Consider the following 15,813-nt stretch of genomic DNA (forward strand, 5'->3'; position numbering starts at 1 on the left):
CATCCCTCCCGGAAGCGCTCAGGCTCCACGTCAGCCATGGAGCCGTCCGGCAGTCAGAGCGGGAGTGGCGCGGCTCCTGAACCCGCGGACTCAGCCTCAGCTTCGGTGACCCTGGCGCAGCTCCTGCAGCTGGTCCAGCAGGGCCGGGGACTCCCCGGCCTGGAGAGACGCCACGTCGTGGCGACCCTCGGCGAACCCACGGCGTCCCGGCTCCCGCGGAGGCCCAAGCCCTGGGAGGCCTCGGGCTCCGCCGACGCCCTCGCGCCGCCCTTCCAGACCCGGGGCCACAGGCCCGACGACCCTCCCTATGGGCAGAGGACCCTCCTGGAAGAGCCTGGCTCCGGGGAGACTGCGACAGCGCCTTCCTAGATGGCACATAGTGGGTTCCTGAGGCTCGAGGTCCTTTGCAGCTGTGAATGAAAAATGTTGCTGCCCTATCCGCAAAGGACGCTGCAGCCATCTAGCCGTCAGCCAGTGCTGCGGCCCCGTCGGCGAGCCCTAGGGAACCGAGGATGGAGACAGATGGGCCGCCGGCTGCCAAGCCCTCAGCCACTGCAGACACTACCAACGGCGCACCCTGAGGGGGCTCAAGATGGGAAAGAACAGGATACTGGCCTTGGATAGCTAAGGCGCATATCAAAGGCAAGGTGTCAGTGAGCCCAGACTCTTGCATCTACCTGTTCACAGAAAAAAGCTCAATTCACTAACGTGAGATGTCGGGTTTTCTTTAATTAACAGTAATCTTTTGATGTTCTGACTACCTGATTTTGTCGCAGAACTCCTATCTATCCTTCAGAGCAGTCTCTCAGAGCTATCTGAGAGGCTGCCTCCTGGGCTTGCGTCCTCAGAAAGTCTGCCAAATAAAATAATTCTCAACTTTGAGGTTTTGCTTTTTCTTTTTCTTTTTCAGTCTACAGTTTTGGTGACCATGGAGGGAACCAGAGCAGACTTCTCTTCGCCTGAACTCTACGAGGAACCGGACCCTTGGTACTGGCAGAGGCTCTTGTGCCCATCCGCCTCCTTGGAGAGTTCATACGAACTTGGGTGAGTCTCTCCTGGTTCTTGGATCTCCTGATTATTGGTTGATTATCCTGAGTTTTATTTGGCAGTGTCTAGCAGATGCCTGGCTCCCCAGTTGAAAGACATTAGGGAGTGACCTCCCTAGTTGAAAGATACTAGGGGAGCCCAGTTGTGAAAGACACTGGAAGAAAATGCCCCCCAGCTGAAAGATACTGGGGGGAACCTGGTTGAAAGACACTTGGATTTGCTCAGTTGAAAAGATATTTGGGGACTTCCCTGGTGGTCTGGTGGTTAAGCCTCTGCGTTTCCGCTGCGGGGGGCACGGGTTCCATCCCTGGTCAGGGAACTAAGATGCCACACCGCGCGGACAAATAAAAAAAAAGTACTGAGCAGTCTGGGCTGAATGTTTAGATAAGAGGGTGACCCGATGTTTTCATCAAATTGGCTACCTTAATAAGACTTTGTCAGGATAAAAGTGCAATAGTAAATTTTATCCCCGACGAATTCAGCTTTAAAACGGGAAATAGATTCTCTCAAACAAAAACGAAGGGCATCAGAAAACCAACCTCCGATTAACACTCCAGCCAGAGTCATGAATGTACTGAGCTCATACTTGCAAGTACCTACTTAATTGGGAGTCAGAGGAAATCTCACCCTGAAAATGACTCAGATTGGGCTCATTTATTGAATACGCAGTTAAGTTAGAAAAAGCCGGCTTGATAAAAACATCTTTTCAAAATTCTGACCTTAAAAAAACAAAAACAAATAAAAGCCCTTCCGGGGGAAGTTTCATTTCTCTTCCTGTGTCTTTGAGATGTAAATGTTCTACTTGATCTTCTTCCAGCCTTTTGCGTGTGTGGCTTTTGAGAACTTGGTCTCTGCCATCCAAAAGGTGCACATATGGTGTACATTTGGCAGCCAGTCAAATAGACTGGGATTCTGAGCAGTCTTTTGTCTAGCTGTACCAACTCTCGGGGATTTTTTGCCATCTTAACCTTCATTGCGTCAGCCTGTACAACAAAGGCCTTTACTTTCTTAGACTATTTTTGGGAATAAACTTTCTGGATCTTGTTTAGGCAGCAGCCTTCACACACTCTTGTGGGGAATGCCTCTTGCATCTTATTGGTTTGAGTCACTATTAAGATACATCTTATTAATGGCCAGATGATGGAGCCTTTAAATTGGGAAAACTCTGAATTGGTAAAGTTTTAGGGAGCTCTCATTATAACTAGCTGTTTTATTAATACCTATGAGGAAAAAAAAAAGGTGGGAAAAATATATGTAATGGTTAACCTAAGAACTCCCTTAGTTTAAAACAACCCCCCACCCCCAAAAAAGTGGTTTGGGAAGCCTTATTGTGGTCTCTCCTTCCCCTCAATGGGTCTTACGGATAACAATAAAAACAGAATAATTAATTTAAATTAGGTTGATTAACAGGAAAACAAGAAAAAGGTGAAGGGAAAGTCTAGGGACTTTTCCCCAACAAGTTGGAAATTTTCAGGTGGTTACTTAAAAATGGAATAAATAAAACAGATGTTAATGGAATTAAATTAAAGGTTTGATACAAAACTACCTAAGGTTGGATGGGCCAAAGGGACGCACTATTGGTTCCCAACATTAAAGGGCCCCAAACAAGTCTGCTCTACTTACCCCAGTTTAAAAATATATATTTAAAGGGCTGGAAAGAATTACACTGAGATACTTGACCAACAATTACTTGGGGCAACAGGCCAATTAATCAGCTTAAAAGATTGACAAAAACGCCTGAATTCCTTGGAGCCCACTGGACCACCAGGGGAGTCCCTGTCTTGCAAATCTTGACAACAGAAATGTAAATACAGCCCACAGAAACCTGAGACTGAGCCTAATTAACTCTATCAGAAAGAACCTGAAACTAAGGAAGAAAAAAAGGAAAAAGTGGCCTTTTTAAACTCAAACAGGTGGAAAGTCTCCCTCAGCCAAAATCTAATTCATAGCCTCCTTAAAGGTTTATCAAGGACAAATACAAATCTTAAGTCTTTTCCATAAATAGTAAAGGCTTAGTAATCTGAGCAAGCAAATTTAATTCATTCCAAGTGTTATTTATAAACCAGTAAGTTTATATTGTAATAACTGATTCATAACTAAGGTTTTTTTTTTTGGCTGTCGCACACAGCATATGGGAGCTTAATTACGCAACCAGGGATCAAACCCGCGTCCCTTGCAGTGGAAGCTTGGAGTCTTAAACCACTGGACCAACAGGGAACTCCCAATAACTAAATTTTTTTTTTAACAAATACTATTTTATTCTTTACAAAATACATAGTGGTCTTAAGGGTACAGGTCACAAATTACAAACGGGAAAAGCACAGGGAAAAGTTGAGAAAAATGCGTTAAATGACAACAAGGTTGTGTTCACCTAGAGGGGTGGGATAGGGAGAGTGGGAGGGAGATGCAAGAGGGAGGAGATATGGGGATGTATGTGTATGTATAGCTGATTCACTTTGTTATACAGCAGAAACTAACACACCATTGTAAAGCAAATATACTCCAATAAAGATGTTTAAAAAATGACAACAAGGTACCCATTAATACGGAATCCATTTAGAATAAAACAGTTCTTTGTTAGACAAGGCCAAGAGGAGGTACCTTGCTGAGTAGAAAATGCCAGTTACCTAGAAATATACTTCTATCAAAAAGTAGAAAAGTGTTAGTAGTGTACCTATATTAAATCATAGCATATACAGGTCCAGTGTTCCACAGTACAACCATTGGTTTTAGGCAGGAATCTGTGAGAAACTTGACTGCATATCTTGCTGGAAGAGGAAAGCCCCAGGACTGATTAACTTCCCTACCTTCCATAAAGCTTTGTTCAGGTGACTTTGGAATGTGGTGTCAAACACCCTATTCATTTCTGCCGCAAGTTCCCGCAGAACAGACACTGTGGACTCATCCCTGGCATTCAGAATCTGCACAAAGAATTTATTCCACAGTTCACCACCTTTTAGCTCAGAAATATTTTGGCTAAGTTTCCAGAGGGACCCATCCCAGAAGACCTGCAGGTGTTCCTTGAACAATAGTAAATGTGCTAAGTCTGCTACACCAAACAGACAGGGAGAAGAACAGAGAACAGTTAGCCGGGATCTTTTGTCCTTCCAGGGTCTGTACAGTCTGAAAGCCGCTGAGGTTAAAAACGTCTAGCTGTGCCCTAAGGTCAACACTGTAGGAAAAGTCCACTGTCTTCAGAGCTTGATTGTTCTTATGACAATCATCGGGATCGTGGATTCTGTTTCTAAGAATCAGACTCCTTGGACTCAAGTCACCATGGACTATTTCTGCTTTGTGTAGTTTCTCCACCATTGTCAAGAGGTTATAAATAATCAACACTGTCATTTCATGGGTCATAAAGTCACTGTATTGAAGAAGATCCTGAAGGGTGAAGCAGCTTATATATTGGTGCCAAACGATACAGCCATCTTGGTATTGATACCAGCGACACAAATTATCACACTCCTTATTTAAACGTTCCTTTAACTTGAAGTTGATATAAAAGTCCCATGGGACAGGTTGAGAAGATACCTTTATTATGGTTAACTCTGCAGAGTTTCGTGGCGTCACCCAGAATAATTTATGGTCTTCGCATAACGGGTATTCTTGTTTAATGCAGTAATCCTCATTGTCTAATTCAATTTCCTTCTCTCTTTCCAAATTAGGCATTGGTCTATCTTCTACGAAAAACTCTGCAGAGGTACTCAGCTCTGGTTGGGATTTTAGCAGTTGTCTGTGGTACTGTGAACACCAGGGTGACTGAGTAGGGCTGTCTGTAGTCTCGCTAGTGAGCTCCAGTTTCTCAGGAATTTGAAGACATTTGATGGAGGAGGTGCTTGCAACTGAGGCAGAAGATCCGGAGAACCCAGAGGAGTGTGTGGCTTCACAGCTGTCTTCAATAATTGGGCCCCAAACTGCTGAACTCCACACTCCAGAGGCCCTCCTTTCCACATGCTGCCTCTCCCCTTCTGCGCAGTTCCTCCCAATAACTAAGTTTTAAAGTGAAGCTATGAGATCTCTAGTTTTGTCTGTTTATGTGTCTGTGTGTACATTATTATGAGATATTATTATGAGAAGTATGTACTTCTAGAAATATCAAAATTGAAATTTAAAAAGCTCTATATAATTAACATAAAAGTAAGGTGTTACAAACTAAATATTTCTAAACATAGAAGACAGTGGTCAGAATGAATTTCAGGTTTATGTGATCTAAGAAATATTCAATATTAAATTAACATTTCATTTTTAAAAATATGTTTTTATTGATGTATAGTTGATTTACAATGTATTAGTGTCAGGTGTATAGCAAAGTGGTTCAGTTTTATATATATACTTTTTTTCTTTTTCAGATTTTTTTCCTGTAAAGGAAAAGAAAGTATTGAGTATAGTTCTCTGTGCCATACGTAGGTCCTTGTTGGTTAACTGTTTTATATATAGTATAACATCTGGTATTAAAGCTAGCTTAAGCTCACTGACTTAATTTAATATAGACATGTCTTACTGTATTGTACCTAGGTTTACTAAAGGTTAATACATTCATGTCTTTTTTTTTTTTTTTTTTTTGGCTGTGTTGGGTCTTCGTTGCTGTGTGCGGGCCTTCTCTAGTTGCGGTGAGTGGGGGCTACTCTTCTTGGTGGTGTGCGGGCTTCTCATTGTGGTGGCTTCTCTTGTTGTGGAGCACGGGCTCTAGGCGCACGGTGTTTGGTAGTTGTGGCTCGTGGGCTCTAGAGTACAGGCTTAGTTGTGGCTCGTGGGCTCTAGAGTGCAGGCTCAGTAGTTGTGGCTCACGGGCTTAGTTGCTCCACGGCATGTGGGATCTTCCCGGACCAGGACTTGAACCCGTGTCCTCTGCATTGGCAGGTGGATTCTTAACCACTGTGCCACCAGGGAAGCCCAGCATTCATGTTATTTCTGTTACAGACTTTGTCAACAGCAACAACAGCAACAAATTAATGTGGTAGGATAATATTTTCATAAGTTATAAAATGAAGGTAAATGAGATAGGAGTTTTCAGGTGAACTCTTTTAGAAATAATTATATCTTGGGTATGTCTGTCTAAAATAGTTTCTCTAGATTTTTGGTAACTTGAGTTTTGCTAAGTTAAGTTAAATGATGGGAATTTATTGAATGTCCAGGTCGTTTCAAATGAGATAAAATGCTGAAACATTAATTGCTAAACAGGTCTAAAGTTAATCACTTTATTCGTCTTAGGAAAGGAAAAACTAAAGATGTCTGGGTTTATTACAAACATACCTTGTACCACATTGAGGAAAGAAATTATTTTATATGTTTCTAGAGGTTATGGGATACTCCAATCAGGGAATGCTGGTATGACAAACAGCTTATAATTACTTGCTGCTTGTTGGTTTGTGCTAGAGATTAAGTTTTTTTATGTTTCTTTTTTTTGCGGTACGCGGGCCTCTCACTGTTGTGGCCTCTCCCGTTGCGGAGCACAGGCTCCGGACGCTCAGGCTCAGCGGCCATGGCTTACAGGCCCAGCCACTCTGTGGCATGTGGGATCTTCCTGGACTGGGGCACGAACCCGTGTCCCCTGCATCGGCAGGCGGACTCTCAACCACTGTGCCACCAGGGAAGCCCAGAGATTAAGGTTTTTAACAGTTAAAATTGTAGTATGTAATTAGAACTACTAAAGATAATAAGGGAAATATTTCAGTATGCAAGGAAAGTAGGATGTGTGTTTTCAGCAAAAGAAGGTATGAGGAATGGAAGTACGTTTTGTTAAGGGGAAAGAATGATTTTGTCCTAGAGCTGGTTATTTCTGTATTAAAAAAAATAAGGGACAAATTAATATGAATACAGAAACTTGTAGAAGATTTGTAAAAAGGGAGCCCTGAAAAAGGAGTTTTATACATGGTCAGGCTCATATTAGATTAAATTTAATTTCGTAAATGGATTTTGTTATTAAAAGTAGACTGGGGCTTCCATGGTGGCGCAGCGGTTGAGAGTCCGCCTGCCGATGCAGGGGACACGGGTTCGTGCCCCGGTCCGGGAGGATCCCACATGCCGTGGAGCGGCTGGACCCCCCCTGAGCCATGGCCGCTGAGCCTGCGCGTCCGGAGCCTGTGCTCCGCAACAGGAGAGGTCACAACAGTGAGAGGCCTGCGCACTGCAAAAAAAAAAAAAAAGAAAGAAAAAAAAAAAAAGTAGACTGGTGCAAGACTGGATTTGGTTCTCTCTTTTAAGAGAATAAAGTTTTCTTGAAATACTGCTTTTGGTAACAGATTTTGTGAGCTTTTTTACCTTTAAGTGATCTTTTTTTTTTTTTTGAAATTTTTTGTCACTTTGGTTAAGTGAGTGTTGTTTCACAGTGACCTGTGATCCTATTTGACCAAGTGTTAATATTTCTGACAAATATCCCAAATATCAAATTCTAACAAAAGTTCTTTTGACCTCTGGTTACCTCTGGGATGCTTCAAAGGGACCCTAAGACATCTCAGAGAGGATTATTAAACTAATTAGGCCTATTTGGTATGTTAAATTACTTGAGAAACATTGTCAAATGATTGGAGATGAGCCTTAGTTATATGGCATGGATAAATGTTATAGATATTCCAAAATTTATGTGAAATTCCTAAAATTCTGATATGCTCTGGTATAGTGTTATCAGTCATAATTCTAGTTATTATCTTAAAATGTTACATGTCATAGAAATATCCAAGTTTCTTGCCAGTTGCCTTGTAATCAGATCTTTAACCATGCCATTTAAGTCTTGTCATTTATAGACAATCATTGTTTTACTCTGAAGCTTTTATAAAATGGAAATCTTCAAGAAAATTCATAAAAAGGATTTCTGACAAATATAAGTTTCTGATAACTTTTGGATCATACCACTGAACTAGGTAACAAATTGCAAAACTAATGGAAAACCTGAACACTTCATCCAGATCATCAGAAATTAATTACATGGGACTGAATGAACTGATAAACGTGATTTATAATTTTATGACTTTTTCTGTAATATCCTGGCTTTTAATCTTTGTTTTCTAGAAAAACCTTTCCTCTTATGCTATGACCTACAAAAAGTTGATAAAGTATACCTTTATAAACAAAGATGAATCATTTATCTTCCTCACTCTACCTAGTCCTTACAGAATTTGGCTTCTCCAGCTGGGTCTCCTGTGGACTTGATGGTTTATTACAACCAAATTACAGCTAGTTATACTAATCATTGTTTTAATTTGTTCTCTTTGTTTCCAGATTGTTTATGCTTTGTGTTTCTCTCTGCTGTACTATGACCTTATTAATGTTACTAGCTTTATTACGTATCCCATCTAGTTTATAAGATTGTCTCTTGCATTACCCAATGTGTAACCAGGTCTCCAACAAAGTTAATGATGGCTAAACATCTTGAGGAAATAGATCAATAATTGTAACAGTGTGATTCTAGATATGAGAAGAAGCAACAAGGGAAAACATTTCCTGGATCATAATAGACTAGTAAGACAGGTGATCCAGAGGATTTTACATTATCGACAGGGCCTAATCCAAAAAGAGTTAACACATCGAGTAGGCTATCAACAGAATCTTTGCCTGATCTAGGAATGAGCCTTCCTAGCACCATGGGACAAAATTGGTCATGAAATGTCTCCCAAATGTTGGTCAAATTTTATTACTAAGGGGAAGCACTGTGGGTGAAAAATGTTGCCTGCCATATCAACAAAGGATGCTGCAACCATCACGCCATCAGCCACTACAAGCGCCCCTGACGGTGAGCCCTGAGGGAACTTGAGGAGAGACAAGCGGGCTGCCACTGCCAAGCCCTCAGCCACTGCAGCCACCCGAAGGGCGCACCCTGAGGGGACTCAGGAAGGGAAAGAGCAGGATACTGGCCCTGGACAGCTAAGGTACATAGCAAAGAAATGATTTCAATAAGCTCAGACTCTTGCATCTTCTCATACATAGAAAAGTGTTAAATTCGTTAACTTGATATGTTTGGTTTTCTTTAGTTAACAGTCATCTTTTGATGTTCTGACTACCTGGTTTTTGCTGCAGAACTCCTGTATATCCTGTAAAGGCTGCTCCCTTACTTCTTTGGAGTGGCCTCTCAGAACTGTCTTGAGAAGCTGCCTCCCAGGCTTGAGTGCTCAGAAAGTCCACCAAATAAAACATAATTCTCAGCTTTTAGGTTGTGCATCTTTCAGTCGATGTAACTCTGAGATCTGGAGGGTGTGACTGTGTCCTGCTTAGACTAGGACCCTGGATACTGGCCACTGCTGTTTCTCTTTTGTGCATTCACCACCACCTGTCAGCTGGACTTAAGCCTCCTTGGAGCATCACTGTGGTGGTGGTGGTGGTTTTTTAATTTATTTATTTATTATTTTTGGCTGCATTGCGTCTTCATTGCTGCGCGTGGGCTTTCTCTAGTTGCGGTGAGCGGGGGCTACTCTTTGTTGCCGTGCGCGGGCTTCTCATTGCAGTGGCTTCTTGTTGTAGAGCACAGGCTCTAGGCACGAGGGCTTCAGTAGGTGTGGCTCGCGGGCTCTAGAGCACAGGCTCAGTAGTCGTGGCACACGGGCTTAGTTGCTCCGCGGTATGTGGGATCTTCCCAGGCAAGGGCTCGAACCTGTTTCCTCTGCATTGGCAGGTGGATTCTTAGCCACTGCGCCATCAGGGAAGCCCCGCTGTGGTTGTTTTGTATTTGTATCTCTAGACAGTGAGCCTCAATTAAAAAAAAGAAAAAAAAATGTAATCCTGTTTCAGTCCTTATATGTAATTGAAACAAATCTCATACTTTACTACTTGCAGTGCATAGATGTGTTTTTATTTTTAAAATGCTACTTAGGACACACTAAACGGTTCTGACCAACTGGGAACGATTTCTTAGGAGTGTAGAAATTAGTGTTTATCTCCCGATTCAGCTTATTCTGGTGTTTGTGGAAGTGAATTTGGGATCCAAGTGGCATTTTTATTTCAGACAGCCATTCTCCAGATAGGCAGTGAAAAACAAGGCTTGATGAAAAAACTTGGCCCCAGAATGACAACGAATGAAATCTCAAAGCATAAAAAAGAGCCAGTCAACAACAACCCCTAGAACCTCAGGCTCTAAGAACCAGCTGGGTCAGGCAAGGGGCTAGAGGCTCTAGAGCCAAGGAAAAGCTTTAACTACCTTGTAAAGTCAGTCTCTTTAAATCAGCCGCATGACTCACTGCACCTACTATTGTTTCCTGAAACTAGGTCTTTTGTTCTCCCTACACCTAGAACATATCAGGTATTTATGCTGACTGTCGTGATCCCACATTAGCACACACTAATAAGACTAATTTTCCCCAGAAAAAAGGATAGTCCCATAACTTGTTCAGGGAATGGTATATAACATGGTACACAATACAGAAGAGCATAATTTTTAAAACTTCCTTTACATAGATTTCTAAGTTAAAAACTGTTGTTTTGCTTAATACTCTTAACCATGGGAGGCAGACAGGCTAGGCTATATTAGCCTCATTTTATAGGCAAGAGTGGAAACATTTCCATATTTAGTATACAACAGATCTGGGATATAAACCCTGGGGCTTCCACACTCAACTGCTCTTTTCCCGTGACTTTTTTTTTTTTTTGCGGTTCGCGGGCCTCTCACTGCTGTGGCCTCTCCCATTGTGGAGCACAGGCTCCGGACGCGCAGGCTCAGCGGCCATGGCTCACGGGCCCAGCCGCTCCGCGGCATGTGGGATCTTCCCGGACCGGGGCACAAACCAGTGTCCCCTGCATCGGCAGGCGGACTCTCAACCACTGCACCACCAGGGAAGCCCTCCCGTGACTTTTTGATACATCATTTTAAAGTAATCTGACTTCACAGTGCTTTACAGTATAAGAGTAACATCTATAACATCTCATCCTGGCAGGTTCACTCTTGAGCCAGTTAACTGTGAAATAAAATTCATATTTTATGGAAAGAGAAGAAAAATTTAAACAAAAAATCTTCTCTGCCTTTTGGCCTCCTCTCTCCCACCACTGTGCATTGTGTATCTTGTATTATGCATTGACCAAACCTTTACCATCGGCGGAAATTTCTACTCAACCATAAAGAGCAACATTCTCCTAAGACAGTTCCTTAAAGGTAACATTCCTTCTTGATAAGGGGTCACATGGTGCTCAGATGTGGATTATGTAAATTGTCAATAATATGTCATTTGATGTACAGCCCTCCTCTGTCTCAAAAAGCATATATAACTGTATCTTGACTTCTAATGGGCGGAACAATTCTCAGGGCTTTGTGAGATGCTCTTCCTGGGTTATAATCCTCAAATTTGGCTCGAATAAAATTTTCCATTTCTTTTTTAGATCGACTGATTAAAATTTTTCATCAACATATGCTTGGTGTAGTCAGCAGGATATCAGAGACTCCTGCCAGAGGCCACCGGGAGTCTATGCAGAACAAGTGCTTGGTGCCAGCGTGGGCCCATTGAGCCCCACCTGCTTCTCAGCACTCCCCAGGTGTTTTTGGTGGGTTCTCCTGATATTTGGATCTCATTGTTTGGGTGTTGATCCTAAAAGTTTTATTTGAGCTGGTTTTCACTTAAGACTTAGAGTCTTAAGGGGCACTGGTGCATTTCCTAGGCACCTAGGGCGTCTGGGCAAGAGGGCCAGGGAAACATGTGGCTGGGGTTTTGTTAAATTTGGCTTAAAAAAAAAAAGTTGATATATGGTCTGAACAAAACTTTTGCTAGTGAAATCAGAGACTGAATTATTCAGCGCCAAAGAATAAAGGGACATTTTGCTCCTTCCAGCCACAAGCCATCCTCAGATGACTGAGGATCTCTGGGAAGTGTCTGAGGATCAATTTTCATGATGTGTAGCGGTCCCATAGGGAAACCCCATTACAGTCATTAAGTAAGTACTGCTCATCCAGGCGGCGTGACAGAGGCTGATCACCTAGTGTTCCGAGCACCCAAGATGGTTTTAGGCCGTCATTGGGAGAAACTGAGCCACCTAAAAGAAGTCGAACCAGGGAATTCCCTGGTGGTCCAGTGGTTAGGACTCTGTGCTCTCACTGCCAGAGGCCCAGGTTCAATCCCTGCTCAGGGAACTAAGATCCAGCAAGCCACATGGTGCAGCCAGAAAAAAAAGGTTAGTATCTGCAGATTTTGGTAACTTGAAACTAAACCAAGGTAAATTATGAGAATTCATTCACTATCTGGGTCATTTCAAGCAGGATAAAATTCTGGAACATTAATTGCTGGGGAGGTCTACGTTCTTAGAAGAGGAAAACTAAACCATAAGCATAAGTTTGTCAATCAGGAAATGCTGATATGACAAACACCATTTTTATTTATTTATTTTGGCTGCGCCATGTGCGGCATGCAGGATCTAGTTCCCTGACCAGGATTGAACTCGTGCCCCCTGCAGTGGAAGCTTGGAGTCCTAACCACTGGACCACCAGGGAATTCCAGAGAAAAATTAAGGTTTTAAGGTTAAGAATTATAAGGGAAACATTTCAGTATGCAAGGAAGTAGGATGTGTGTTTTCAGCAAAGAAGGTATGAGGATTGAAAATGCATTTTGTTAAAGGAAAAAAGGTTTAAAAAAAAAAAAAGGTGTTGGCTGGTTGTTTCTGAATAGATACAGAAAGTTGTGGAAAGTTTGTGGAAAAGGAACACTGAGAGTTTTGTGCATGGTCAAAATTGGCTGAGATAAGATTGAACTTAATGAAGGAAATTTTTTTTTTTTTGCGGTACGCGGGCCTCTCACTGTTGTGGCCTCTCCCGTTGCGGAGCACAGGCTCAGCGGCCATGGCTCAGCGGCCATGGCTCACGGGCCTAGCCGCTCCGCGGCACGTGGGATCTTCCCGGACCGGGGCACGAACCTGTGTCCCCTGCATCGGCAGGCGGACTCTCAACCACTGCGCCACCAGGGAAGCCCAAGGAAATGTTTTAAAGGTAAAGTAGTATAAAACCTGAATTTGGTCCTCTAAGAGGACAAAGTTTTCTTAAAATATTGAACTGCTTTTGGTAATACATTGTGAGTTTCTTTGTGTTTAAGTGATCTGTATTTGCCATTGAGATATTTTAAGTTTTTTATTTTTTTGGCCATGCTTTTGGCTCATGGGATTTTAGTTCCCCGACCAGGGATCGAACCTGGGGCCCTGGCAGTGTGCGCACTGAGTCTTGATCACTGAACCACCAGGAAATTCCCTGCTATTGAGAACTTTTATCGTCACGCTGGTTAAGTGAATTGGTATTGTTTCACAGTGACCTGTGATTCTATTTGACCAAGTGTTTTAAAACTTTTTTTTTTTCGGTACGCGGGCCTCTCACTGTTGTGGCCTCTCCCGTTGCGGAGCACAGGCTCTGGACGCGCAGGCTCAGCAGCCATGGCTCACGGGCCCAGCGGCTCCGCGGCATGTGGGATCCTCCCAGACCGGGGCACGAACCCGTGTCCCCAGCATCGGCAGGCGGACTCTCAACCACTGCGCCACCAGGGAAGCCCATAACTTTTTGATATTTTTGACAAACTTTCCTAAGATCAAATACTAAATGAAGGTCATTTGACCTCTAACTTTGAGGTTTTCCAAAGGGTCCCTGGAGCACCTCAAAATATTTGTTTTCTCTCCATCTCAGAGAGAGGAATATTTGGTATGTTAAATGGGGAGCAGTTAAATAGGTGGTGATAGAACTTTAGTTTATGTCATATGTGTAAACATTATTAATATATACATTCTAGAAATTAAGTGGAACTCCCAAAATTCTGGTATGTCCTGGTAAGTGATATCAGTCATAATTTTAGTGTATGTCACAGCAGTAACCAAGTTTCTTTTCAATTGCATTGTAATCAAGTTCTTTAACCTTGACTCTTAAAGTCTTTTGTCATTTATAGCTAGCTATATGGTCAGTTAACCAGATATTTGGTAGAAATGAGGTTAACTTTAGAAAGAAAAAGATTATGTTTCAGTGAATATTCTAGTTTTGTTAATTCAGGTATTTACTGGCTAAGACTCACTTCTCAGATAGCTCCTTGCAAAGTTTAATTAAAAGGACACTGTTTCTGAAGGCTATCACAGTACAACTTTGGATGAAGATCAGATCCACCGTGACCTGCAACCAGGACATTATTCATATTGGAAAAGACATCAGGTAAAGGACTCCTTGGGCTTCCCTGGTGACGCAGTGGTTGAGAGTCCGCCTGCCAATGCAGGGGACACGGGTTCGTGCCCCGGTCTGGGAAGATCCCACATGCCGCGGAGCGGCTGGGCCCGTGAACCGTGGCCGCTGAGCCTGCTTGTTGGGAGCCTGTGCTCCGCAACGGGAGAGGCCACAACGGTGAGAGGCCCGCGTACCGCAAAAAAAAAAAAAAAAAAGACTCCTTGCAGCCGTGTTGGAAGGGACCATATCAGGCCTCTCCTGAATGAACTGAAACTCGCTTTTGTTCTTTTTAATACATTTACTTATTTATTTTTGGCTGCGTTGGGTCTTCGTTGCTACACGCGGGCGTTCTCTAGCTGTGGCGAGTGCCACAGCTAGAGCGGTGCGCCGGCTTCTCATTGCGATGGCTTCTCTTGTTGCAGAGCACGGGCTCTAGAGCACAGGCTCAGTAGTTGTGATGCATGGGCTTAGTTGCTCCATGGCATGTGGGATCTTCCTGGACCGGGGCTCGAGCCCGAGTCCCCAGTATTGGCAGGCGGATTCTTAACCACTGCACCACCAGAGAAGCCCTGGCAGGTAGATTATTAACCATTGCATCACCAGGAAGCCCAGTGAGACCCCCTTTGACCAGCTAATTAATGCTGCCTGTTCTGGCCATAAATAATCCTTTATATTAGATGTTGAGTATCAGGTAGCTCCTAACGGGAACCAGTGGATTTATGGAACAAGTTTATGACCTTGGCTGTCCCCAGTAGGGAGATTCACAATTGGTTTCCCTTGGTCACTTACTTACAGGCAGCCTTGGAAATAGTTCCTGCCAAGCTGTCAGTCTGCCTTTAGTGCAGGCACACTGGTTTCTATCAGTTTTCCAATGGTACTACCATTTGGCCGTGATATTTAATTCACCTCATGACCCATGAGGAGTCAAACTTTTGCTCTGAACAACCCTCTCTCCCAGTTCAGAGGAAGTATTGATACTACGAAAATGGTTTGGTCCAGAATTTTGGCTTGAACTTTTGCTAATAACATTGTTCCTCCTCCTAGCAATTTAAATGAGTTTGTGGAACTTACAAGGTGATAGTTTCTTGCCTTTCACACTGTGTCATTTGCTCCTACTAAGATAATGATGTTTGAATGACTTGGAACTATAGGTCACATCTATAGTTTTCTATAAAATTATGGACATACACAATGTACATGCAAGGAAAACTGGCTTAAGTACCTTTTTGGACAACTTGGAATTGGCTGTCAATCCTTGACAAATATTCTGCCAGTATAACCCTCTAAAAGAGAGAACCGGGCTACTAGGAGCCGGCATCAAGGGACATGATAGACACTGAGGCGGGCAAGCAGCCCCCTAGCTTTGAGGGACCAAACATTTGGTCACCTAATGCTTTCTGTCAAAAGATTAATGATCAACAGGGGCAAACTGTAAGATACACATTTTATGGCAAGACAAGAAAAATTTAAACAAAAAATCTGTGCGCTTTGGCCTCCTCTCTCCCACCACTGTGTGCTGTGTTATCTGCGTTATGCATTGACCAAACCTTCCCCATCAGCAGAAATTTCCACTCAACCATAAAGAGAAACGTTCTCCTAAGACAACAATTCCTTAAGGGTAAAATTCCTTCTTGATAAGGGGTCACATGGTGCTCAAGTCTGGATTATGT

At 43.0% G+C, this 15,813-nt stretch overlaps 1 protein-coding gene across 1 annotated transcript; it reads left to right on the forward strand.

Moving 5' to 3' along the window:
* Window positions 1-25: 25 nt before the first annotated feature.
* On the forward strand, window positions 26-851 carry PEX39 (peroxisomal biogenesis factor 39). The gene has a single exon (XM_082664041.1). The coding sequence runs from the start codon at window positions 37-39 to the stop codon at window positions 367-369; it is 333 nt and encodes a 110-aa protein (XP_082520167.1). The 5' UTR covers window positions 26-36; the 3' UTR covers window positions 370-851.
* Window positions 852-15,813: the final 14,962 nt, after the last annotated feature.

The sequence above is a fragment of the Grampus griseus genome (genome assembly GCF_964374135.1).
Source record: "Grampus griseus genome assembly, chromosome: 10".
NCBI classification, from domain to species: domain Eukaryota; kingdom Metazoa; phylum Chordata; class Mammalia; order Artiodactyla; family Delphinidae; genus Grampus; species Grampus griseus.